This window comes from Lutjanus erythropterus, chromosome 19 (assembly GCF_056507025.1).
Source record: "Lutjanus erythropterus isolate fLutEry1 chromosome 19, fLutEry1.hap2, whole genome shotgun sequence".
Lineage (NCBI taxonomy): Eukaryota > Metazoa > Chordata > Actinopteri > Lutjaniformes > Lutjanidae > Lutjanus > Lutjanus erythropterus.
Window position 1 is genome coordinate 17,669,517 of NC_139335.1, and position 25,297 is coordinate 17,694,813.

The 25,297-nt window shown below is 38.9% G+C and overlaps 1 protein-coding gene across 1 annotated transcript in view; it reads left to right on the plus strand.

The window, feature by feature from the left end:
• The first annotated feature begins 940 nt into the window (after positions 1-940).
• baiap2l1b (BAR/IMD domain containing adaptor protein 2 like 1b) overlaps positions 941-25,297 on the plus strand; it is a 49,739-nt gene continuing 25,382 nt past the window's right edge. Inside the window, exons 1-6 of the mRNA XM_084743993.1 lie at positions 941-1,368; positions 6,750-6,825; positions 7,833-7,919; positions 19,462-19,523; positions 22,576-22,647; positions 24,414-24,548. Of these exons, the coding sequence (XP_084600119.1) occupies positions 1,318-1,368; positions 6,750-6,825; positions 7,833-7,919; positions 19,462-19,523; positions 22,576-22,647; positions 24,414-24,548 (483 nt within the window). The 5' untranslated portion in view covers positions 941-1,317. The remainder of the gene's footprint in view (positions 1,369-6,749; positions 6,826-7,832; positions 7,920-19,461; positions 19,524-22,575; positions 22,648-24,413; positions 24,549-25,297) is intronic.

Genomic DNA, 25,297 nt, shown 5'->3' on the forward strand with positions numbered 1-25,297 from the left:
AGCTCAGCACATTCTAATCATGTTTATTAGATATCAACAAAAGAAGGATTCAAAACTAAGCGAGTTTTGATTGATTCATAAAAAGGTCAGAACAGTACAATACAGCTTATGAAATTACTTACCTTCAAAATATTATTTTTTTCAGTAAATACAGCAGCAGATGTTGAATGTTTCTGTCTTCCTGCATGGGGAGAGGGTCTAACTGAACATGTGCAAGTGTCCGATTGAAGGAATTGTCACAACAGTCCCCAGTCTACGCTATCTCGAGAGACACAGAGTGTAAATTGAAAAATCATGTTTAAAAAAATCATGAAAATTTGTTATTCTAGCCTTCATACATTAGAAAATAGAATTAGTTTCCTAAATTATTTATAAATGCTTGTCAATTTAAGGGTAAGAAAGCCTTTATCAATAACAACAACAATGATAATAATAACAATAATGATAGCTTTATTTAGCACCTTTAAAACAGAGTTTACAAAGTGCTTTGACAGACAAAGCAAAGGAGCAGAATAAACAATGTAAGCCAACACAGTAAGGCCAAACAGAAGCAAAACAAAATCATGCTGAAATTGAAGTAGAATTAAAAGAAAGCAAAAGACACTAAGACATAGTAAAAAAACAAAGAGAGTACTAAAAAGATAAGAACAATGAAAACAAGACAAAAGTCAACAAAAAAATGACTAGAAATATGGATAAAAGAAGAGGCAGACGGCATCATACAATGTTAATATAAATAGATAAAAATAAAAAAGAATAAAAATATTAATCTCCTGTAAAATATCAGTTACCAGGTCATCTTATTTCACACAATGTGTTCAGATTTCCTCGGGGGCTTCAACACTTTGTGATCAACGGTTTAGGAAAACCCACAACGTGGAGGTTTAATTTGAAGGCAGCCAACCGGAAGTGTCTTTTTTCTCCCCTCCTCGTCATTCCGGTCGACTTGACACCTGTCCACCACCTTTTCCTACTTCCCTACCTCCACAAACAGGCCTCCTCCCCTCCTCTCAACTCACCACCTACAACAAGTTTGACAGCTCAGCTCTTTTCTGTGCGCTCACACGCAGCAGCAGCACCGACAGACAGCAGCTCCGTCTCTGGGCTTATATACTTTTTTTTCCCCCTCTTCAGTTTTATCTTTTTTTTTGTTGTTGCTGTGTGTGCGTCTTGCGTCTCCTGCTGGCTATGAGGAATTTTATGTGTCCGTAGGTTTGGTCACTTGTTGTTTTTTTTTTCTTTTCTTTCTTTTTTTTTTTTTAAATAATTATTCCTGTTTTTTCCTCTGTCGGGCGTCTGGAGGATCTAACGTTCAACATGTCGAGGAGCGTGGAGGAGGTGTCCAAGCTGACTGAAAGTACATACAAGGTGGGTGCTGGTGTGAATACAACAGGTGTGACCACGACACCAGAACAAAAATACCTCCATACCTGTGTGTGTCCACCGCTGAAGCGGTCCGAGCTGCTGCTGGTCAACTTTCAGCCGACTTTTACCGCCTGAGCAGCGGTTAACAGGTGTTTCTAATCAGCGGTGCTCAGGTGGTCAAACCGTTTACTGGCTCATAGTAACAAAGATGGAGTGAGAGGTGAACTCAAGCTGGAATAAATCCACTTTTTGATTCTTAATAGTCAGTCACTTCTCTGGTTTTAGTATTTATAAGTGTGTTTTTGAATAAAATAAACTTTTTTCATTGTGTAAACTAATGACTAATGCTCGACAGATACTGACATGAGGGAGTGGGGGAAAAAATCAGATTTTGATAGCTACATCATTAATTATTATTTTTCATACAGAATATAATATACAGAAGAGCCTGACAGATATTATCAGCCTGATATTGGCATATCTCTGCTATATCAGTCTATATTGATATTGATATATGGTATGTGCTGAGATGAAAACTTTTTTTCAAACAGAACCCAGTGCAGATTATTTTTCACTTTAGGCAGCAATTTTTGTGTATTTGATCTTTTTTTTTTCAGTACAGGTTAAATATATACGTATATTTGTGGTGTTTCTGTTTTTATTTAAAGTTATTTATAATTACTAAAATACCAGTGAGCGTTTATGTATAAATGCCCTGATATCATTGTGGACAAGAAAGTTTTTTGTTTTTTTTTACAATTTTCTGATATTTTATGGACCATAAACTTATCAATTAATCAAGAAAAATATAATCATTAATAAAAATATCCTGCCTTCATTACTTATCTTTGTCAAAGTGTTAACCAAGTGTTTGAGGGATCATTGCCAAAAATGTTTATTTATGTATATATGCTATATTTTGTTTATTATGTTCTGTATAAAGAATATAATATATCAATAACAGAACGTTATTACGCCCTAATATTGGTATTGGCCCCAGAAATCCAGTATTGTTGGACCCTGAAAAATAGAGACCACTACAAGTTTTTCTGGTTTTACTATTTATAGGTATGTGTTTGAATAAAATGAACATATTTTATTTAGTACACTAATGACTAGGGTCCAATACTGGATTTTGGGGCTGATACTGTTTTGTGCTGGCTGATATTCTTCATACAGAACAGTGTTCTTTGTTAATGGGTTGCATTTTCACTTGCAAGACTGAGTCAGAAATTTACTTGCCTGAAGTCAATTTTCTTTTGCCTCCAAACAAATTGGCTTATTTATCAGCTGATATCAACTTTACTGTTTAATCAAGGGCTGCAATGTGTATTAAATATCAGAAGATAATGAAAAGTCTAAGGTGCTGTGTTTACATGTCTTGTTTTGTCAGTCAAAAATCCAAAGATATTCAATTTAATATGATAATAAATGGAGAAAAGTGGGGAACCTCCATACTTGAGATGCTGAAAACTGCATTTACTGCCATTTTTGCATAAAAATTACTCTTAACAATTAATGGATAGTCAAAATAGTTAAACGGTTTAATTCAGGTTTGTAAAACTCGGTTTCATCCTGGGTCACATGAGCATCACTCTTTCCCTCAAAAGGCCGGTTCTAAATGTGAGATGATGTCATCGTTATCATATTGCATAATTGCCTCTGCATTTGATTATTACTGGCAAGCAGACATTCAAGTGTCCAACTGTTAAGACAATGATATACAAAGTAGAATAACTATTAAAGTCACAGTAACAATAAATGATGTTTCAGTTTGTGTTGCCTGAAAAGTTTCAAATCCAGAATGTATTTTTGCTGAAAAATGAAATGACATCATTTCGATGCACTGCTGTTGTTTCTAGCTACAAACACTGAGCTAGCGTGCTACTCCTGGAGATAATTAGGCCTATTTACAGTAACACTGAGATGCTATCTAGCGTACAGCGTCAATTAGCATTTTTCCCAGACAGAATTCAACAGACGCTGAAATAGCTGTCACACATGAAGAGATGTTGATTGAGGAAAATTTGGAGTGGTAATTTTTTTTTCCAGAGCTGTTTATCACTTAGAAGAAGTAGAGAAGAAGTAAGACTAATCCCTAGTCTTACTTCTTCTCCATTTAAAGGGACGGTTCACCTAAAAACCAAAAGTATGTATTTTTATTGTTGCCTGTGTTCTATTTATGTGTTTGGATTGATTTCGTATGAGTTGCAGAGTTCTGGAGATATTGGCCGTAGAGATTTGCTTGAATAATAGGAAAGTTGACACTTGGCCCGATATCGCCAACATTCGGCAGTTCACACCAAGACAATCTAGATGGATTAAAAGCCCTACAACCCAGGGGAAAGATGTGCATTTTTGATTTGGAACTGTCCCTTTAAGTTCTGCATCATTCAGATACAGACAGACTACAGTGCTGCAACAGTTTAATGAAACTGTCTTTACTTGGAGTGCAGAGAGATTCTGGGAGCCAGTAATTAACTGACTATTAGTGAGTTTGGATCAGTGGTTTTGAAGAAAATAGCCCCACCCTAGGAGTGCCACTTCCTCATTAAAGTGCTGCCTCGGTTGATCAGCATCATTTGAGCTGATCTTTAGTGTACTCTGGCATCTGTGCCTCCAGTAATTAAGCTGAATTTATTTTCCAAAGATAAGTGGCTGCTTTGAAAGTGAATTGCTGTTACTTTTTTTGCACTGTTTGACAGTGGGGAAAGTGTCCTTCAAAACTATTTTAATAAATGGTCAGTAGCTCCTTAGGGATCACTGCTTTCTATGTGACTTCACTGGGATTAAAAGATAAATCTAAACCGTTCAGTTCTCCAAAGAAGAGTTTTAACTTGCCACACTGCAGCCAGGTGCGCATGTTGCACTCCACAGGTGGCAAAGTGAAGGTGAGTATGTACAAAGAGTGGAGGTGAAAAAAAACAGACCTAGTGCTTTTCTCACAAGCATTTCTTTGCTTAGCTTTTATTCTCCAGCCTCCTCTTGGGACAGCCCCCACAGCTCCTTGTGTGTGATGAAATGCAGGAAAAAGACTCCAGGTTTAATAATTTAGCTGGCTGTGTGTGTTGTGTGGTAAGATTATACAGCAGGCTCCTCGGCAGCCCTCACCTCTGGCTCGCAGCTATAATCAACAGGAGCCCAAGGCTCCCAGAATGCTCTCTGTTTACATGAGAATACAGCAAACAAAGGCCAAGATATGATGTCCTTGCTGCCTGAGGATTTTTGTAATGTGAATGATCTCATGCTTATATATATTTCATGAATTCTGTCTAGGGCTGTCACTTTTGTCCAAAAATCAAGTTTGAATGAATTTGAAATAACACAACATTCAATCAAATGTTGTTGCCAACATTATTTTCGTTGTTTTATAAGCTCACTGTTGTAGTAATTGTCCAGGGCTCCATAAAAACTTGGTATTTTCCCAGAGTGCTGTGTTATACAGAGTGTTGTGTGCCTGATGGATGATCTTGTCAGCTTGCTTTGGGCCATCTTGTCACTTTCTGGCTAAACTAACAAAACTCTAACCTAAAATGTTGTTTACTAACCTACTCTTTGCCCTAACCCCCAAATTAAACACACAGCAGACCTCATGCCTTATTGTAACTGAAAACAAAGATGTTTTTTTTTTAAATATATATTTATGTGATCAGCAATTTACAAAGATACACTTTTTGGCTCCTTGTACTGCTGACATGACTGCACCACACCTAACATTAGACCTTCCTGCACATTTGACACAAGCGACTTTTAACTTACTGTAGATTAATTCTTAAATTGACCATCATAACTTTATACTAGACAATATTACCGATTATGTCCAACAACAAAATATGTTATATATTGTATATATATTGTTCAAACTAGCCTATACTTTGCCTCTTAGTCCAACTTAGTGTTGATCTGCCAAAGTGTGCACGTCTACAAAATCCTGCCCATATGGTTAAAATTTTTAGAGTCCTGTAATTGCTCAAGACAGCTTTGCTTGTTGTGTCCTCCTCTTTTGTGGCAAACAAAACAACTGATTTGTCAACAGGGCATGCAACAGATCGAGCTGACAGTTCTCTGCTGAATCACAATGCAGACTATTTCAGATGGTCTGCTGTGCTTGTAGACTGTAAATTTTGAATCCAAACAGGACATTAGTTTCAATATTAACTTTTTGCCTAATGCTTGAATGACTGTTTGAATTTCAAATAAAAATTCAAAGCCCTAAGTCTGACAATATCAATGTGGGGCAAAGGAACCAAAACTTAATTTTAGAAACCATAAATCATTTATCTCTCAACAGTTACCACTTCGACACATATGCAAACAAATGCATGAATAACTGGTAATGTTCTACACAACATTGAGTTTTACAAGCGGCATCTCTGTTAATTTAAAATCTGTGGAAGTGTCTGAATTCTATGGTTCAGATTCTGTGTGGGCCTGTTTATAAGTTACATATAAAGGTCTGAATCAGATATTTGTGATTAGAAATGCAACAATTAATCAATTAGTTGTCAACTATTATGTTAATCATCAACTATTTTGATAATTAGGTAATCGGTATGAGTAATGTTTTTTAAGAAAAAAAAAGTCAAAATTCACTTATTCCAGCCTCCTGAAATGTGAATATATTCTGATTACTTTAGTCCTCTATCACAGTTAACTGAAAATCTTTGTGTAAAAAAGCCCAGACATCAGAGGACGTCATCTCTAGAGATGGGAAATGATAATCAACATTTTTTCACCATTGTCTGACATTTTAAAAATAACTGATCCATTGTTTGAGAAAATAATTGACAGATCAATGTGCAATGAAAATACTTACTTACATCCCTCTTTGTGATCCCTGCTGCCTCATGAAAAACTGTTTGCCACGTGTTATTTAAGGTGGTTTACCGTAGTTGTATCATTTCCTGCGTTCTGGTCTTGGGTGAGAACCTGAGTTAAGACTGTATCCTCTCATAGCTCAGTAATTTACATAATTACAGAGATAAGTGCTGAGACATGATTAGGGATAATAGTTGATCAAGGAATGTTAAGAATGAGGACCTCACTTTGTTTCCTCTCATTCTCGTACTTTTATTCTTTCTTTTCTTGTTGCAGGATTGTCTTTCATTTTTCCATCTGTGTCATTTTCCATGTCACACTCTGTAGCATGCAGTTGAATTTGCGCCTAAAGGTCATAGTTTATAGTTTCTGTTAATAAATAGTCAGCAGAGTCTAACATGACTGTGTATATTTCACTCTTCCCCACCTTATTACACCTGATGTCACTCAGTCAGGTGGACAGTCACCTACCTGTTAACTTTGGTGGTGTGTCGACCGCATGACCATTAAAGCCTTAAGTGAGATTTCGACTAACTCTGTCTCTCCGTCTGTCTCCGCCCACCCAGAGTGTGATGGACCAGTTCAACCCAGGACTGAGGAATCTGGTCAACCTGGGCAAGAACTATGAGAAATCAGTGGCTGGTGAGCATTTTTACTACATTAAATGGATAGTTCAGATTATTTGTTGCGGGGTTGTATGAAGTACTTATCGATAGTCGGTGTATTACCTGCAATAGATGCTGGTCAACTTGCCTCCAGTTTAGAGATGTAGAGAGGGGCGCCAGCATGGACGCAAAGCAACATATTGCTAAAGACAGGCACAGCAACAAAAGGTATTTTAGGCAGTTGAAAGAATGTCTAAAAACAATCCCAAACCTAAAAACAATCAATAACAGTGTAAGTGTACTCTATATTTAGAATATTTTCACTGCTTGATCTTTCCATCAGCCTTTTCAGATTTCCCTTTGTTCTGCAAGTTAAAATAACTGATTTCACCTAAGGAGTTTGGTTGGATTGGGGACAGTGATATTTGTCTTATACAACAGCAGTTTCCTGTCTGATGGCAAAGTAAAGTGGCGAAAGTATTTTAAAAATGGTGTACATTTAAACTGATAATGATTCTTTTAAGTGGCTAAAGTACCTCTTGTTGCCGATCCTGTCCACAGCCGTTCATTGCGTAACTCTCATGCTGGTGTACTCCTCGCCTCTCCAAACTGGTGGCGTGCTGACCGACATCTACTGTAAATAATAGACTGGCTATCCATAAGTACCTCACACAGCCCCACTGAAAATCATTCAACACTGTCTGGTTTTGCGATGCTTGAAGTCAAATTAGAGTTTTTTTAATAGCTTTGATACTTTTGATATTATAATTAACAGATATTGTATCATTTTAAACACAAGGTATTTAAAACAGATGCTTGTAACTGAATGGTGGCTGAGAGAGAAAAGGATTTTACCACTGAGCTGATCCTCTTACTTATTAGTCCACTTCGACAGAAAACATATCTTAAAGTACAGGCTCATGAAATGGCTCATTTTAGATAATATTTAGGGTTTTGGTTCTGGTCTTCACCACTTATTAGGGAGCCTACACATTTCCCAAACTATTCTGACAAACATTAATGGTCATTTTATCATTTTCCCAGCAATGACCCTGGCAGGAAAGTTGTATTTTGATGCAATGTCTAAGATTGGGGAGAGTGCTGCAGTGTCTCCTGTCTCCAGAGAATTAGGTAAGTTTCCATGTTGCCCTGTCTTCTGACTCTCTACTGGGATAAACTGGGGGAGATCTGCAGACTGTGGAGATAGTTCGTGCTTTCTTGAAGTAGCTGTTTATCTCACTTGAGTCTCAGAAGAATTATTGTTGTTTTCCAAGGGTGTATTTATACAGTATTTGTGTTGGAAATGTTCATAAGTTAAGGACATTAGCAGAAGACATTTTCTAGATAAATTCTTCTATTCCCTTTACATCAGACCAAAATTTCTCATTCTACCATTCCTTTGTATTGTTTACATTTAATTGTAGTGCCTCACAAATAACCCTCTATGGTATACATTGTGATGCCAGTTGTTAAAAAAAAACAGAGAGGATGTTTTGGTTATTAATTAGAACAAATAAACATTATTTAAAGAAATTCTAAACAAATATTTTTGGGGGCTAAACTTTAGTGTGCATTACCTTAAGAGAACACAGTAACATGATGGTAAGTAATGAAAAAAAAGATTATTGATTAAAATTTAAATGGCATTTATTACAATACTTTTTTCCAAATTGTAAAATGACGTTATCAGTTTCTGTTTGTGGAGAGACTTGGTGGAGCTGAATCATGTGAGAAAGGATGCAAAAAGGGATTCAACATTTGTCATGTAACAAATTTTAAAAAACTGCTATTGTGCCATAATTGAGGACATATTTTGTGAGTGTAAAAGACCAAAAATGAGTATGTTGCATAGAGCTAACACTGTACAATAAAGGATTAAGAGCATAATATCAGTGGACAGAGAATTCTGCAGTGAGTCTCATAAGGAATCAAATATTTGATATACATTGGGGGATCCATGCAAATCCTTAAATGTAACATACAAAATCTAAAACTGACTGTGGTCATTGTGTGGCATTATCTGCAAATTTGAGCAAATTGTTGTACCTTTTTTGATGAAAGAAGGCAAACAATGAGAATAAGTAAAAGTTTGAACTGTCAAATTGTCTCATTATCACATAAAACAGGGAGCGCTGTAGCTTGAACACAGCAGCAGTCATACTTTGATTAATGCCAGCGTGATGCGTCTGATGGATGTACTACTGTGCATGTTGTAAGCTCAGAAATACACTGTTGCATCGGGGTTTGTTTGGTTCTCTGTTTGTTTCTAGCCAACTCCCCAGGCTTCAGTTCCCACAAGCTCATTTGCAGTCCAAAGATGTCTGGCATCCTAACTCATAGTCACTAGTGGCACACTTTGATTTAACCGCTGCATGTCTCTCAGCTCCCCTGCCGATTAGCAGCAAAACTGCTAATTAAATTCACCAGCACAATGGGACGTGCCTGGTGTTATACTGGTGTCATTTTCCTGACGTCCTTAAAGTGATACTCCACCCAAAAAATGAAACATTCACCTCATGTAGACTTAAAGTTTGGCTGTGAAAGTTTGCTCCCTAATGAAGAAGTATGGCTGGTCAGATTGAATTCATGTTAGCTACGCTGAATTCTAATGCTGAAAACTCTTTGTTGTGCACAAAAGTGTGATTATAGATTCACATCTCAGCTTTCCATCGCGCCATCTGTCCCATCTGTTCAGCATGTTGGAAACAGTCATTGTTTTTGTTGCAAACACTCAAGTGTTTGCAGCATATGAGAAAGTGGATAACTGAGAAATGAATTATGCTGCAGGAGTCGTTTGAGACGTTGTAATGAATTTTTGATACTTTCAACCATGGTTGAAACTTGTTGCTTCTCCACTGATGTTTAACAGCCTGCTTTGCAGAAATCTACAGGTGAATCATAATGTCAATAACAAAATCAATCATAATTTTGATTTTGGGTGGCCCATCACACTAAAGCAACATTATGTAATATTTGTTATTTTTGTCATGGTCATTTTATGATAAATTACATTAAATGTGTCACAGATTTCTCCTTAAAGATAGGATCTGCAAGTTGGAAAGTTTCTGTAATACAGCCCTGTGGTGCATTGGCATCACTTCCCACCAGTATTTCCCCCAAATTCAGGCCTGAAAACCTCCTCCTCTTCCCAGCGGTGCAAAGTGTGCTAGCATTGTAAACACCAAGTCTGGGCTGTATGGCTAACAAAGCTAACAGCTAACCAGCTAAAACCACCTACATTTAGCAAAGCAGAGGCAGAGCAGGAAAATCAGAAAACATTTTCTTCCTAAAATATCATTAATGTTTACTTGAATCAGCTAAATAGTTGGTGGTATGCGACTAGCTGTAAAGCGTTATGCACTTGAACCAGCCACCAGAGTTACATAGTGAGAGAACAGGCTGACGGTGCACAATGTGGAAATGATAGAGGCAGCATTCATCCTTTTACAATTCAATATAGCAAAATGATTTTTAAACTGTTTGTTAAGGTACAATAGCTACATAAAGTTACTTTAATAGATCGGGTTGTGAATGTGACTGTATTTGTGTCTCCTGTCCTCTTAAGATTGTCTCTGTTCTTCCCAGATATTTTCTTCTAGACGTAGACATAATCACATGTCAGAAACACTTTGTTTCGTCATCTGTAGGTAATAAAATATACTCAGTTTGCAGGTTTACTTTCGCTTTCCGTCTGAAAAAAGCAACAACAAGCATGTCATGACACCTTGCCATCATGATAAAAGCTTGACAGTGTTTAATTGTCACCCTCACATGTCCAACTCACTTAAAGAAACCCAATCTCTTTGAACTGATTTTCACCTGTATTTGACGCTGTAAAAGTTGTTGGTTCCTGCTGTCACAGGACATTCTTTAGAGCGGTATACAGTAAATTGAGTACAGCTTGGAATATGTTTCCTGTAATAGGAAGTGAAGAGGAAATGAGGGGAGGGACACAAACAAACTGCTGATTGTTATCAGTCTCCATCTAAGTAATTAAAAAAAGTCAGATTTTTTACCCAATTATTGCCTGTTATAATATTCAGAGTAAAGGAACAAATTCCCCTTTTTTGAAAAAGTAAAAAGTAGAAAGGATAAGTCCTAGGGATGATGTAGACATGCCATTAGCATTACAAAACAGTTTTACGTAGGGGGAAGTCATGATGTCCCGGCTGAGTCACACTCACCCCTGACCTGTGGATACACTCCAGCACCCACTAATCCCTGAATGAGAGAGACAGACAGAGACGGGGAGAGGCACTCTGGTTTCATGACAGATCAGTTTAGTCTGAGTCATTATGGGAGATTATGTAGAGCAGGGGGTGATTAAATAGGCACTGCAAACAGTCATCTAATCTAATGAACCGGGCCTTTTAACTCAGATGCATTATAGCTGGAGTCAGGATGTCCAACCTGCGGCTCTTCTTCTACAATGTAAACTCTGCTTGAAGAACGATCAGGAAGCAGAATTTCTGGTTAGAAACATGAAGTGTTTCACAAGGAATGAGAAAGTCTCTGCATCTTGTTTCGGAGCCTGGACGTAGTGAAGCTGCCCCGTCAGAAACCTGAACTTCAGTGACGCGTAGCCAACCTGAAACCAGATACTCTCGAGAGGCATTGGACAACCGGTGCACCTCATCCTCCTACCTGCTTCCTTTAATTCCTTTAGTCCCCCGCCCCCTCCTCCTCTGCTAGAGGTCAGATGTCAACAGTTTCATTCAAGCACTCAGGTATCTGACTTGTTTCCTTCCCTGGTCACACCAGGAGCAAAAATTAAAGGGATAGTTGAGATTAATTGGAGAGGGATTATACTAGGTGCATATCCATAGGCAGCGTTTTACCTACAGTAGATGGCGGTCCACACTGCCCCAGTTTGGACAAGCAGGGAGGAGTACAGCATGGAAGCTAAGTAATGTATTGCTGTGGACAGGGTCTGTGGCAAAACATACTTTTTCACTGGACAAAAAACTCCGTAACACCCTCTAACATCTGGCTTTTTCATAGTTGTGCTGCTTGGCTTGACTTGGTTTGACTCAGCAGAGTTTGCACCTGCTTGTAGGTAACGTACTGATGAAGTGCTAGTCTGCAGTTGAGCGTCATAAAATGGTGGATGTCTCATTTCCTAAAATTTCTTCACAATAAAAGTACCTTGTTATTTTGTCATTCGAAAGCCTTTATAATGAAGCAGCAAAACCAGGAAATGTTGGGTTTTCATCAGCAGTAGTTTAACACAAATCCTATCAGTTGAAAGCAAACACAAAACAGTAAAATAAAGAAAATACCTGAAAGTACAAACAGTAACACAGGGCAAAAACTAAACTTCAAACTGCAGAGATTCAGTTAGAAGCTGCAAAAGCACTGAGAGCTAAACATAGAGAGTTTTAAAATCGTCTTTCTCTCTGCTCTGCTGCACAGGCATGAGCTGAATGTCAGCAGCGCATATCAGAAAAAAAACAGGCAAACGGGTCAACTAGCAATGTCAAAAGGATAATTTGCCTACTGCATACTCTATATTTAGAACATTTTCATCGCTTTACCTTGCCTTACCTCAGACAGCCTCTCCACTGGGAAACTGCAGTTATATAAGCCAAATCTCACTCTCTCCAAATGATTCCTAATGATTAGTATTATCATTTTAATTGTCACGTTAACTGTTAGAGTACAATCCTTTAAAAAAAACACAATAATACTGCCTCATCGAAAAAAGGCTGCTTGATTGATTGCTGTTCACAGCAGTACATTGTTTAGCTTTTTACACTGGGACTCGTGCTGTAGACTATAGATAAGTACCTTATACAGTCCCACTTCAAAACTATCCCTTTAAGATCTGATCTGAAGGACCAGGATGTACAGACACCATGCATTTTGGGCATTGCTTCATTCAGTCTTCATATCTTCTAAGTGTATTTGTGGTGAAACTAAGTGTTATTGATGCTGGAGCCTAAAATATGTTGTCATTTTCCTTTTGAGATTTTTGATAGGGACTCTATAACTGATGCCAAAAAATATCTGAAGAGTATTTAACAGCGTGTGAGCCACCACGACCGTGCAGCAATTTGTTATCCGCAGGGAATTGAATCTCGTCCAATCTTGTCCTTTTTGCAGCAGCAAGGGCTTTGCAGATGCTTCACAGACCCCCCCCAACACACACACACAAACACACATGCTGTCCTTTGATGGTCCTGGCCTGTTGTTCAAATGGCATCAGGCCCACTTTACATAATCCAAGCATGTTTGCATGGTGTGTCAGGTGGCTCTCTCAGATGCCAGGATTATTTTGCCCACAATCAAAAACAGTGGAGGAACTGTGGGATGCTTTGCATGCTACCAGCAAAATGTTGTTTTTAAAAATCAGCTTGAAGTAGGGAGTTGTTTTTATTTTCTTTTTTTTTTTCTATTTTTTGCACACATTCAGTTCGGTTTATTTCACTCTCACACTGCATTCTCTTTATTTTAAATCTGCTGTATTCGAGCCACAGAGCTCAGGGCTCAGGAATGGAGCTTGAAAACATTTTTTAATGTCATATCTGTTGCAATCAAGTGTTCATTGTTCATATGTTGCATTTATAATGACAAGGTTGGGTCTCTGCCTTTCTACACACACACGGAGGAGCTAGCTAGTTTCTGTGGGTTTCTTTTCTACCTAATTTTAACTCTTTCTTCACTGTTTCCGTTTATCTCCAGTATTTCAGAGCAGGTGGCACTCATGTCATTGCACCGGTCATCTTAAACTGGTGATTCACATCATGCAGTCCCCCCCAACATTCACCATTCAGAATATAAAAGCAGGGAACAGTATTGGCTAAATAATGCGTAGGAAACATTGTGAGGTAAATAATTGTTCAGCTCGATCAATAATTGGGCAAAGACGAGCTGTGTGGGGGGCCAAGAGGCACCAACTTTAACTTTTACTATAAATTTATCTAAGGAAGAATAGTAAATTATCTCAGCTAAAGGTCAGCTGAAAGTTTGTAAAAGTTTGAGTTGGCCACAAAACTCAAAAATCTATTGCAGTATGTTGTACACCAAATTTCAAAAAAAGTGTTAATATTTCATCAACTAAAATATCAGACTGTGTCTATGGCTCAGTGTCTTTTTCCTCTAAATTGTGATGGTGACTCATCTTCTCGAGTCTCCATGAGCTATGGCTGTTAAAAAAAAGTCTTCAGGGAAAAGAGAACATTTAATAGTAGCAGCTCCAGACAGATTTTTTCCCCCTTTTTTGGCCAAAAATGGCTCTTTTGATGGTAAAGGTTGCAGACCCCTGTCCTATCTCTTTAGGAATTTCTAATAGATTTTAGGAATGTTTATTTTCTTTTATATGTTAATCTTTCTGCCATCCAGTGTTTTTTAAGATAAACTGATATACATTATAATATATGTAGTAAAATCTCCAATCAGCTTTTATCACCAGATTTATGGACATTTCATATAGGGCATGATGAAATAAGTATGAAATCTGTGTTACGGCTTTTTTAAATTCCCAATTCTGTGTCTCCGACTGTGATAATGCTATCACAGAAACTGCAGGCCTTTACCTTAAAGCTGCCATGAGTCTGTCGCTGGTCCACGCTGGGGCCCTCCTAAAAGACACTTGCCACCAGGCCTAACAACTTTGCTGGGGAAAAACCCTGAAAGGCGTATGGCATTTTTCGTCTTTCTTAGTCTTAAGTTTGCCTCTCCCATAGGGTGACGCATCAGAACTTGACATGTTTGCTTGCATGATTTACACCTCACCAGAGGCAAGGTGAAACAGATTCAAATCATTAAGTAGTATTGTTCAAACAGCACATTCTGACACTGTGACATGAACTACCGTGCCCCAAGGACAAGTACGCACTCACTCTAGATACTGTGCTAACGTTCCCATAACTTAGCTGTGTTGAAACAGAGGAGTCCTGAGAGTTTGCTACAAATGTCTGAGTTAAACTAATTTCCTGATGATCTTCTCTAAATCTGCAGTTTCACATTTCACAGTGTGGCTCCTTCCCTCCCAACACCTAAATCAAAAGTTATACTTGACATACTTAAGAGATAGTTGGCATTATTTGTTGTATGAGGTACTTATCCATAGTCAGTGTGTTACCTACAGTAGACCGTGGTTGCCACGCCCCCAGTTTGGAGAAGCAGAGAGGGGTACCAGCACGGAAGCTAAGCCATGAACTACTGTGGACAGGGTCTTTATATTAGTAGTTAAAAAGATCCACCTGAAAAAAACATCACTATCAGCCAAATATTGCTCTCTCCAAACCAGCCAAACTTCATAGATGAATTAAGTAATTTGACTGCTGTCTCAATCTGTTTGTTTGTGTGTTCTGCAAAGTAAAATTACTTATTTTGCCAGTGGAGTTTGGTTTCGAAAGAGCAATAGCAGTCTTGTATAACGGCAGTTTCCCATCAGAAACGTCTGTCTGACGGCAAGATAAAGTGATGAAAATTGTGCATACACTTTTCTGATTAGGTGGATCTTTTTTAAGTGCTTAAAACACATTTTCTTGCCGACCCTGTCCACAACAGTACATTGGCTTAGCGCCGGTGCTGGTGCATCTCTCTGTTTCTCCAAACAGGGGCTGACTAACGATACCTCATACAACCTTACATCAAATGATCCAAACTTTTCCTTTAACCTCTCATTTAAGCTTGCTGATTTGTCAGCGCTAGCCTTTTTTTGAGAGTAACAGCTATCAGCCCTGTAATAGTGAATATAAAACTGCTCCACAAGGCACAGTGTGTCCGGCCATGACTCCAGACCCATTTACATCCTGGTTAAACAGGGCTCTGGGCAGCCCGTCTGTATTGTGTGGGTTTATCTTGGTTTTGTTTTGTTAGCTAATGGCGTTGGATTGCCTCGGCTGTTATCCACATCATGACACACTTTTGCCCTTGCACCTTGCTCGATTCAGAACACCTGTTGCTTGGCAACGTTTTCTACAGACCGTGACAACAATAAACAAATGAGTGTGAACTGCCAGAGAAAGACTGTTGATTCCTGTGACGTTAACTGTAGCCAAGACATTTGTGTACAGCCAGTAACATGACACATTGCATTGATTCAGATATTGTCATAAGTTGGTGAGTCACAACTTCTGTTTCCTACAAATAAACCAGTCTATCAGGTATTTGACTCTATACCACACCTGATGACATTTTTTAAGATTACGTTCTTATGCTGAGATAAGAGGACTTTAAGGTCAGAGGCATTCAATCTTCTTGAGTAATGTGGTGCTTTGTCTTGCTATATCCATCACGTTTCACCTGTTTTCTCCAACACTTGCTGCTCCTTTCCCTGCCACACTGAAAATATTAACACACTCTCCTCCCTTCTTATACCAGCTGTTGCTACCCCCCTCCGTCCCGTTTCTTCTGCTCTGTCAAAGGGCAGATTTACAGGGATGATCTGTTGGCCTTGGTTTGTGCTGACTGACAGAGCCAGTCATGCTGTAAGGAAAGGTGGGGCAGTTGAGGTGTAGAAAAACTGAATGGGGAAGGGCACTGTTTACATGCTGATGAATGTACAGGTTATAGTGATAGGTCAGACTGACAGCCTGTTGAACGTCTGTCAGGGATTGTGCAGTAAATTATAACACGTCAGACGGCTGTTACAGAAAGGTTATTGTATTTTTTTTTTTCCTCTGGAGGCGCCACCTCTGATGGAATTGTATAATTTTAGATATTTGATGGGTTGATTTAATGTATATGAACACAAATACCCCAATTTCTAAAACGTTTGCAATCTTTTTTGCCCTATATTCAGTTGAACACAGTACAAAGACGAGATATTCAATATTTAAATTGATAAACTTTTGTAAATTTACACTCATTCTGAGTTTGATGCCTACAACATTTTTCAAAAAAAAGTTGGGACAGGAGCAATTCAACCGCTACAACCAATAAAATCATTACAAGATTCAGAGAATCCAGAGAAATCTCTGCATGTAAAGGGCCAAGGCTGAAAACCTTATTAAATGCCTGACACTGCTGCATTAAAAACCCACATTATTGTAAAAAGGATACTTCATGCACCGTTGCACTCGTGAACACTGGGGAAAACAGTTGTGCCCATGGCCACTGTCACATCTGAGAAGGCCCCATTAAAGGTACATACAGGTTATGGAGAAACATACGCTGCCATCCAGATGACATCGTTTTCAGAGACGTTCCTGTTTATTTCAGCAAGACAATGCCAAAACACATACAGCACGTGTTACAACAGAGTGGCTTCATAACAAAAGGATTTCACTTTCAAAACATCAACATTTTGTGTCCTTAGTTCCCAGACGCTAGTTTTTAAATATTCTGCAGGCATTAAATTCAGAATTAGTGTGTATTTACAAAAACAATAATGTTGATCAGTTTGAACATTAAATATCTTGTTTTGTGCCCTATTCACTTTAATCATGTATCGAAAAAAAATTGTAAATCATTGCATTCTGTTTTTATTTGTTTTATGCAACATCCTAACATTTTTGAAGTTGTGGTTGTAATTCCTGTCAGGGAAGTGAGAAAGACGGCTGCCCTTTTATTATTCTTTATAAAGCCTTTCTGTGAGGTTTGTGCAGATGGCTCCTATTCGCATTCATCGCGATCAGTTGACCGCATCTACAAACCTAAACAAATATGGAAATATTGAATGACTAAAGTGTTGTTTATTCACCAAGCCGAAGCCTCTGTGAGGGCCCATGTCTTCTGTTTATTACGCACAAATTGGCTGTTCGTGTGCTCTGAAGCAGAAGCCACAGTGGAAAATCAGTTTTTAAAAGATTGTTTCAAGGTCACATCACTGTGGACACCCCTGTGTACACTGCAGCTGTATTTGTTGGCTACTGAAGAAGGTTTTTTGTCATGGCATTTGCTTTCTGTACATGGAGAATAAATGCCCATGGGAAAAACTCAGTGCGGGAAAAAGTCATAACTGCAGTATAAAGTTTCCGTTCTGACAGTTTGCATCCGGCTTTTAAGATGACCCATGATCCCATGTTCCAGTCTTCAGTCTCTCATGCATCCTACATAAATCCTGCATGCACACAAAAGATACACAGTACACTTTATAATTAACTTTATAAAACTCACCACAAAATTTTTCACTACAAAACCAAAGTTCAGTTTCCACCTCATGTCATCTTACTAACAACAACAATGAAAAAAGAGCTCTGGTATTGGAAAGGTATTGGTATCAGAAGATATCCTGATTCAGATATCGAAATCGGATCAAAACAGACAAAAAGTGAAACGCTGCGTCTCTAGTTCCTTTTCCAGCAATAATGCAAGGAAAGCTAAAATGTGCAGCCTTGATCATCTGTGCTAACCTGGGCACTGGAACTTCTAAAAAAAAAAAAAATTAAATTAGAGAAGTTGAGAAGTTTAAATTGTAGTGTTGTAGTTTTGCTGTTTTTTTCTTCATTGTTCTTTCACCTTTGCTTCTTACTATTAAAGGACCCTCCATCTGTGCAAAGACAAGTTATCAGAGCCATTGGACCACACACATTTTTGCAAACAGACATCTGAGGGGTGTTAAAATTGGTGTTTGTCAGGGGACCTCAACAGCCAAAAACGCCTTTTCAATCCGTGGGTGGCACCGTCCAGGCCACAGACAATATGTTAGACACAAGTCAGCAATGAAGGCCATCTGACTCAGAGCAGAGTTGCTGCTCTTAGTACTGCATGACGCTGCACAGCAAAGACACTTTACTGTTTTCTATTATATATTAAATTACTGGTTGTAGAAAATTGTAAATTTTTATACCTCCACACCAACAACAGTGTCTCTCCGTCCCATGCTTTCTGAACGTGTTATCTCAAGAACGCTTTGACAGAACTTCTCCAAACCTGGCACAAATGCCCATTTGGACTCAAGGATGAACTGATTAGATTTTGGGGTCACTGTGTCACATCAGTCCCTTTCTAGTGGATGCAATGTCTGACGTAATGTAACAAAGTAACGTCAATGTGGTCTCATAAAAAACCTCTGTAGTCCCCTGTAAAAATAGTCTCTAAGTGAAGACGACATGTTTCTTGCTGGAAATTATTCCCTGGAGTCATACAACCATGAGGTGGTAATTCTAGTCAAGTCAAGGACTTCAAAGTTTGCATGTTATATATTTGTTGTATGCTTGTTTTTATGAGAAACACAAAGTCCTGTGAATTCAGGTACGACTATGATTTTGGTCATTTCTGTGATGACCTTTAAGTCACTGACCGACAGTGTGCTGTGTGCTGTATTGGGGAGGTCACTTTAATTACAATTTTCCACATAATTACGGTGCTCCTTAATCCTAATTTGATGGCTTTTGTGAGCAACATGCTCAGGCAGAAGGTTATAATTTGTGGCTGCCTGCCATTTGAGCTCTTTTTGATTAGCCGAGCAGTAGGTGGTCCAGTTTTTCTGGTCCAGGCACATGTATTTATTTTCCTTTCATCGCACCAGAGGAAATCCTTTGTAATATAATCTGTAGCCGGTAACATTCAATGGTGTTTGAGGGTGGAAATGCCGCCAGTCATTTGTCAGCATAGATTCCTCCATATAGAGTAAATAGTGTATACATCGTGTTCATTGTCATTGTACACTGCTGTTACTGTGTTGCCCAATATCTTTAGATAACAGACAGAAGACCAGACAATAGATCACTGCTGTCTTTCTGCTGACATTAATGTGTACATTTTATTTTCTGTGTGGCAGGTGTTGTGCTGATGGAAATCTCCGAGATGCACAGGAAGGTTCATCTCGAGCTGGAGGAAAATGTGAGTGCCTAATACGTTTTTGCCCTTGTGAACGCGCTTCCTCAAAATTCCTGCGTTACCTAATTGCTTCATAATTGCATTGCCTCACCCAAGACACAGTCGCTCTCTGAACCTGTTGCTCAATAGATTTCCAGACAGCCACAAGTGAAGCCTCTGTGCAGTAAACACCAGTTAGTTGTTCACACAGTCAGCCAGATGCTTTCACTCTCTTCCTCCCACCTTTGATAGACAGACGTTGCCTCCTCTCCTCCCTCCTCACCTACATCTACAACAGTAGCATTATGGCCAAGCAAAGTACAGCAAGGCTTTAGTGAGGAAGGGAACAACAGGTTTAGGTGGTAGGAGCACCTGTTGCTGAAAACAGGCGACAGGCCTCAACATGCCCTGAGAAAACACCAGCTGGAGCTGTTACAGTTTGGTGCATTAAGAGAGTGCAGTCTAATTTAAGCTGCAGGCATGCTAACACCACAGTAAAGCTGCAAATAATAATTATTTTCATTATCCTTTCATCTTTAATTATTTTTCAATCAAGCTATTACAGTAAATATTTGTAAACGGTCGGAATTGAGACAAATGCTCACAAGTTTCCAGAGCTGAAGAACTGAACAAAGGGATTTACTTTGTGGTGTTAAGAGGTAGAAAAAAGCTAGAAAATCTCATTTGGAACATTCCCGAGGCTTAGACCTAAAACAGCGAAGGTGCAGTCATCTTTTGTTTTGCACTTGGAGCGAGGGATGGATAAAAGGCCACAATTTGAATAATGGAGACGTTGAGGGGTGGGATATTGAACAAGATGATCAGAAATTTAACTTAAGATCATGCAGTGCCTCATATGTAATCAACAGGATCTTCATAATTTACTCTATATTTTACAGGAAACCTACGGCAGGATGCTAGAAAAGGGGTAATGTGAGGCCAACAACTAATTGGCCGCTGCATTTTGTACCAACTGTAGACGATTTAGACCGAGACATGTGTAGAGGGAGTTGCAATAATCGAGGCAGGAGAAGATGAAAGTGCTGACTGATAATTTAAGATCTGTAGAGGACAGAATACTTCTGATTTTTGAGTTGTTTCTTAACTGGAGAAGACAGGGCTAACGAGTTTAATTATATGATGGTCAAAAGTCATGTATTGATCAACGGTGAAACCAAGATTCTTAGCGGAAGATTTAATGTCAGAATGAATAGGGTCACTAAAATAAGTTTTGGCATCTTTATTTGATAAATAACTTAAGGTAGGCTTGTGCCATTGGTGGTGGGATCTTACTGTATATGGACAGTTAAAGGCATGATTAGCAGTTGTTTCTTCCTATGCTGATATTAAGGCAACTTAAGGCTTTAACTAAATTACTATCAGAACTAAGATGTTATAATCTCTAGAATCTGTGCCCCCCTCACATTTAGAGATGTTTTAGTGAGGCAGCCGCTGAGCGCCATTAATCAGCACAAGTGACAAGTGAATTTTAAATTCTGAATTACAAATCAGTTTTCTGTCTCTTTCCTGCATCTCATCTTTTCCATCTTCTTGCTCGCCAAAACTTTGCTCTGCACTCCATAAGAGGAGTTAAAGTTCCCCTATGATTTGTATTGATGCCAATAAAAAGGCACTGAATAAATGTCTTAAGCTATAGTTTGCAACCTGGGTGCAGTGTGCTGCTCTCTCTGGACAGAGACAGAGAAAGCTCCAGTGTAATCCCACAGACTCTCAGCATCTGTTGGCCCGGTTCATTATCACCAATAATAGACATAATCTACATACATTGTTTTTTGTTTGTAGACGAGAGATTCTGTGTTGGTCCTCTTGAGTCCTCATGGTTCTGCTTGTCTCCTCTCCTCTCAAACTTTTCAGTCCCCAAAGGATGATACAGGTTAACTGTGTGAGATCTAGTAGCAGCCCACATTTCCCATCAGGCTTAGGCCTAGTGCTGTACTGAATTGAAAGTTTGCTGCTTTATATTCCAAAATGCTTGAGTCAGTTTTCCCCACTCTCACCATATGCCTGGTGATTGGATGTTGTATTGGCGACACAAATAACCACAACTAGCTGCTATGAAAACTAGGGCTGCAACTAACAAATATTTTCATTGTCTGTTCATTTATTTTCTTATAATTAACTAAACCATTTAATCAACTATTAAAATAGTTGGCAATTAATTCAATAATTTATTAACTGATTAATCGTTGCAGCTCTAATGAAAACAGATGTAATTGCTCATACCTAACTAGCAGCAGATAACTGATACTTGTTGATTAACTTTCTGTCCATGCACTAAAGGAAAAGGAGTTCCAGAGCTGTACCACAATGATTGGTAATATTTGTATTGTCGAGTCCTCCCAGAACTATTAGCCTAGATATTCAAGATTTGTTTCTTAGGATGTTGCACAAGCTTTGTGTTTTTGAAAATAAATAATGCCAGAGTTTTGAAAATAACCTGTTATAGTTGAACTTTGGGGCAGAAAAGTTGCAAGGCACTCCTCTGAGACATTGTTTCTAACAGCATCAGTGAGTGGGTTGACTTGTTAATGGACTCCAGTTGGTGAGTCACAGCATCAATTCAGGTCAGAGAAAATGATGGAGAAAAAAAAACCTTTCACAGACTTCCATGAGGCTGTGCGTTGTGTATGTGACAAGGTCATCTGTGTGTGTTCAGTAATGGGGTCTTCCAATTCGCTGCTCCGTCCCATGTGGGCGCTGCTACCGCGTCTCAACAAGGCTTCGGCGATGGGAACGCTTCGACACCCTCACACTAATGAGAGGGAGCTGGATAGAAACGGAGCGAAGTCTGTGGGCATTCCCACGCTTTGTTTCTGACTCATTCATAAGCGCAACCTCGGACTTGGCTGTCACCCCCGCACACATGCACTGCTACACTTGAAATGATCGCTCTTCTTTTCTCTCTTTGAGACTTTAAGTATTTTCCCTGTTGGCCACTGACAGCAAAGCTAACAAACTGTTGCGTTCCCTCCCCCCCCCATCAAGTTTCTAATCACCAGTGTTTCTTCTCCTCTCTCCTCTCCTCTCTCCGGTCCCTCCTCCTCCACACCTGAAGTTTAAGAGGTTCCACAGAGAGATAATAGCTGAGCTGGAGAGAAAGACCGACATGGACGTCAAATACATGACAGTGAGTATTTTGTGTGCGTGCGCTCACACAACAGCGAATATGCATGTTTGTTTGTGAGTCATTCAGTGCAGCAGCACTCCATCCATCCCCCTCATGAGAACACACTGTCGTATAAAAGTGTGTTTTGCTTTTGTTCTCATCATTGGTTTGTTGTCTACAACCCCAACCCCTAAAAAGTTGCAACATGTGTATTAATGTGTAAAACATTAATAGAAACAGAATGCAATGATTTGCAGCCTACCTTCAATTGAAGTATGTAGTACAAAAACAATATATTTAATATCCAAACTAATTAACTTTATTGTTTTTTGAAATTATAAAGTCATTCTGAATTTGATGCCTTCAGCACATTGTAAAAAGTTGGGACAGGAGCTTCTTTACTACGTGACACATCAGCTTTTGTTTTAACAACACTCAGTAATTATTTGGGAATGATGCCATGGGCACTAACACCCCGGTATCATCACAGATGCTGGCTTTTGACGTTAGCACTGGTAACAGGATGGTGCTTCTTCTCTTTAGCCCAGAGGTCATGATGTTTCATGATTTCCGAAACAATTAGAATTGTGGGCTTGTCAGGCCACAGCACACTTTTTAATTTTGCATCCGTCCTTCTCAGATGAGCTTAGAATTTTAACTTGCATTTGTAGATGCAGTGACAAACTGTGTTTTCTAAAAATGATTTTCCGAATTGTTCCTTTGCCCATGTAGTATGCCTTATACAATTATATGGGTTTTAAATGCAGCGCTGCCCGAGGGGTCAAAGGTCACAGGTATTCCATGTTGATTTTTGGCCTTGCTCCTTACGTGCAGAGATTTCTCTGAGTTGTGTGAATCTTTTGATGATATTATGGATTGTAGATGGTGAAATCCCTGAATTCCTTGCTGTTTCCTGTTGAGAAACGTTCTTACATCCCCAAACACTTTTTCACAAAGTAGTGAACTTCGACCATCCATGCTAGCAAATGACTAAGCCTTTAAAGGATGCCCCTTTAATACCCAATGCTATACCAGTGCTATAATTTTCTTTATATTATGACTGCAGATGTCAATTAATTTATGTCCTAATGGAAGTTATTGCTGCTACGCAACACAGAAGGTTCTATTTTTCCAGCAGTAGTGTGAGTCAACCGACGCAGCTGTGGCCAGTAGAATCAAGCTGCAAGACTGTATCACAGTATCAAATAAACGTATTGATAAAACATCAGGTATGACAAATGAAATAACAAATGTGGACTTAGACTTTTAAAATTGTTAGATCATGATATGGTAAGTTTCCTGGTTTTAAAGGATGCATTAAAGTAAAGTGAGGTAATTTTCTGAACTTACCTGACTGTTCTAGCTGTTCTTTTATTTGTCCTTATCTACTTAATCATTATATTCACGTTACTGATGGTGATTTATCAGAAATCTTGTTATTTATTTTGGTAAACCACCAATAGTCATCCCTGCAATATTATTGCAATATTGATATCAAGGTATTTGGTCGAAAATATTGTGATATTTGTTTTTTTGTTCGTATCACCCAGCTCTAGTTTGTACTATTTGAAAATGTATGGTATAAATATGCTAAGTGGTATCTAACTCACATATCGCCTATATGTGAGTTAGATGCCACTTTTTTCATCAATCTTTACTCCACTGAATTGAAATTTCAAAACTGTATTGAGACAGTTTCCCTCAAAACGATTTCTGCTGCCCGAGATGGTTCCAGCAAACACCAGGTTGATGTACCAGCATTCACGTGGATCTTTGCTCTGCTCCAGGCCACGTTTAAGAGGTACCAGATGGAGCACAAGATGAAGCAGGACTCTCTGGAGAGGTCCCAGTCAGACCTGAAGAAGCTGAGGAGAAAGAGCCAAGGCAAGAACGCCAACAAGTACGAGAACAAAGAGAGTGAGGTGAGCTGGGCGTAGACGCACCCAACACAACAGACACGTGACACATCACACATGGATGCTCTTTCTTTGACACACACACACACACAGGTGTATTCATATGTGGATAGACATAATTACTCTGACACATTCATTCACAAACCTCGACACCTGAGATGCACAATGTCAAAGCCAGTGTAACAGTAGTGGGGAACAATGTGTGAAGTGTCTGATCTGTGCAGTCATGCAGGTGAAGGTCTGTGTTTGTTGTTCACTTCTTTTACACCTGCATGCAGTCCTCTCTTGCACCACCTTGCTCCTCCCGCATGCTTACTGATGAAAGTGGACACACACATGCACAAACAACCAAACAAAGAAGAATGTTCAAATAAAAAAGATAGACTACTGTACAACCCTTCCTAAGTCCCACCCCCTTGCTCTCTGTGCTCCAATGACAGTTGAGCAAGCTTGGAAAAAGGGGAGGGACATAAGAAGGGTCAATTCTGTCACGAAACATAGTTTTTAATATTGAAAGCACAATAAGGCCTGCTTTAATTTTATATGTGTGCAAATAAAATAATGTGATGAAAACATGAAATAAAGCCTAATCATTTGGAGCATATCTCTATGTATATAAATATGTCATTTAGCTGAGCTGTACAGTGGTGGAAAAGAAAGTACACCTTGAAAATGCTTGAAACATGCTTGAATTTGACTTTGGAAAAGGTGAAGGAACCCTTTAAGTGTTTCACCCTCTGAACACATAGTGGCTG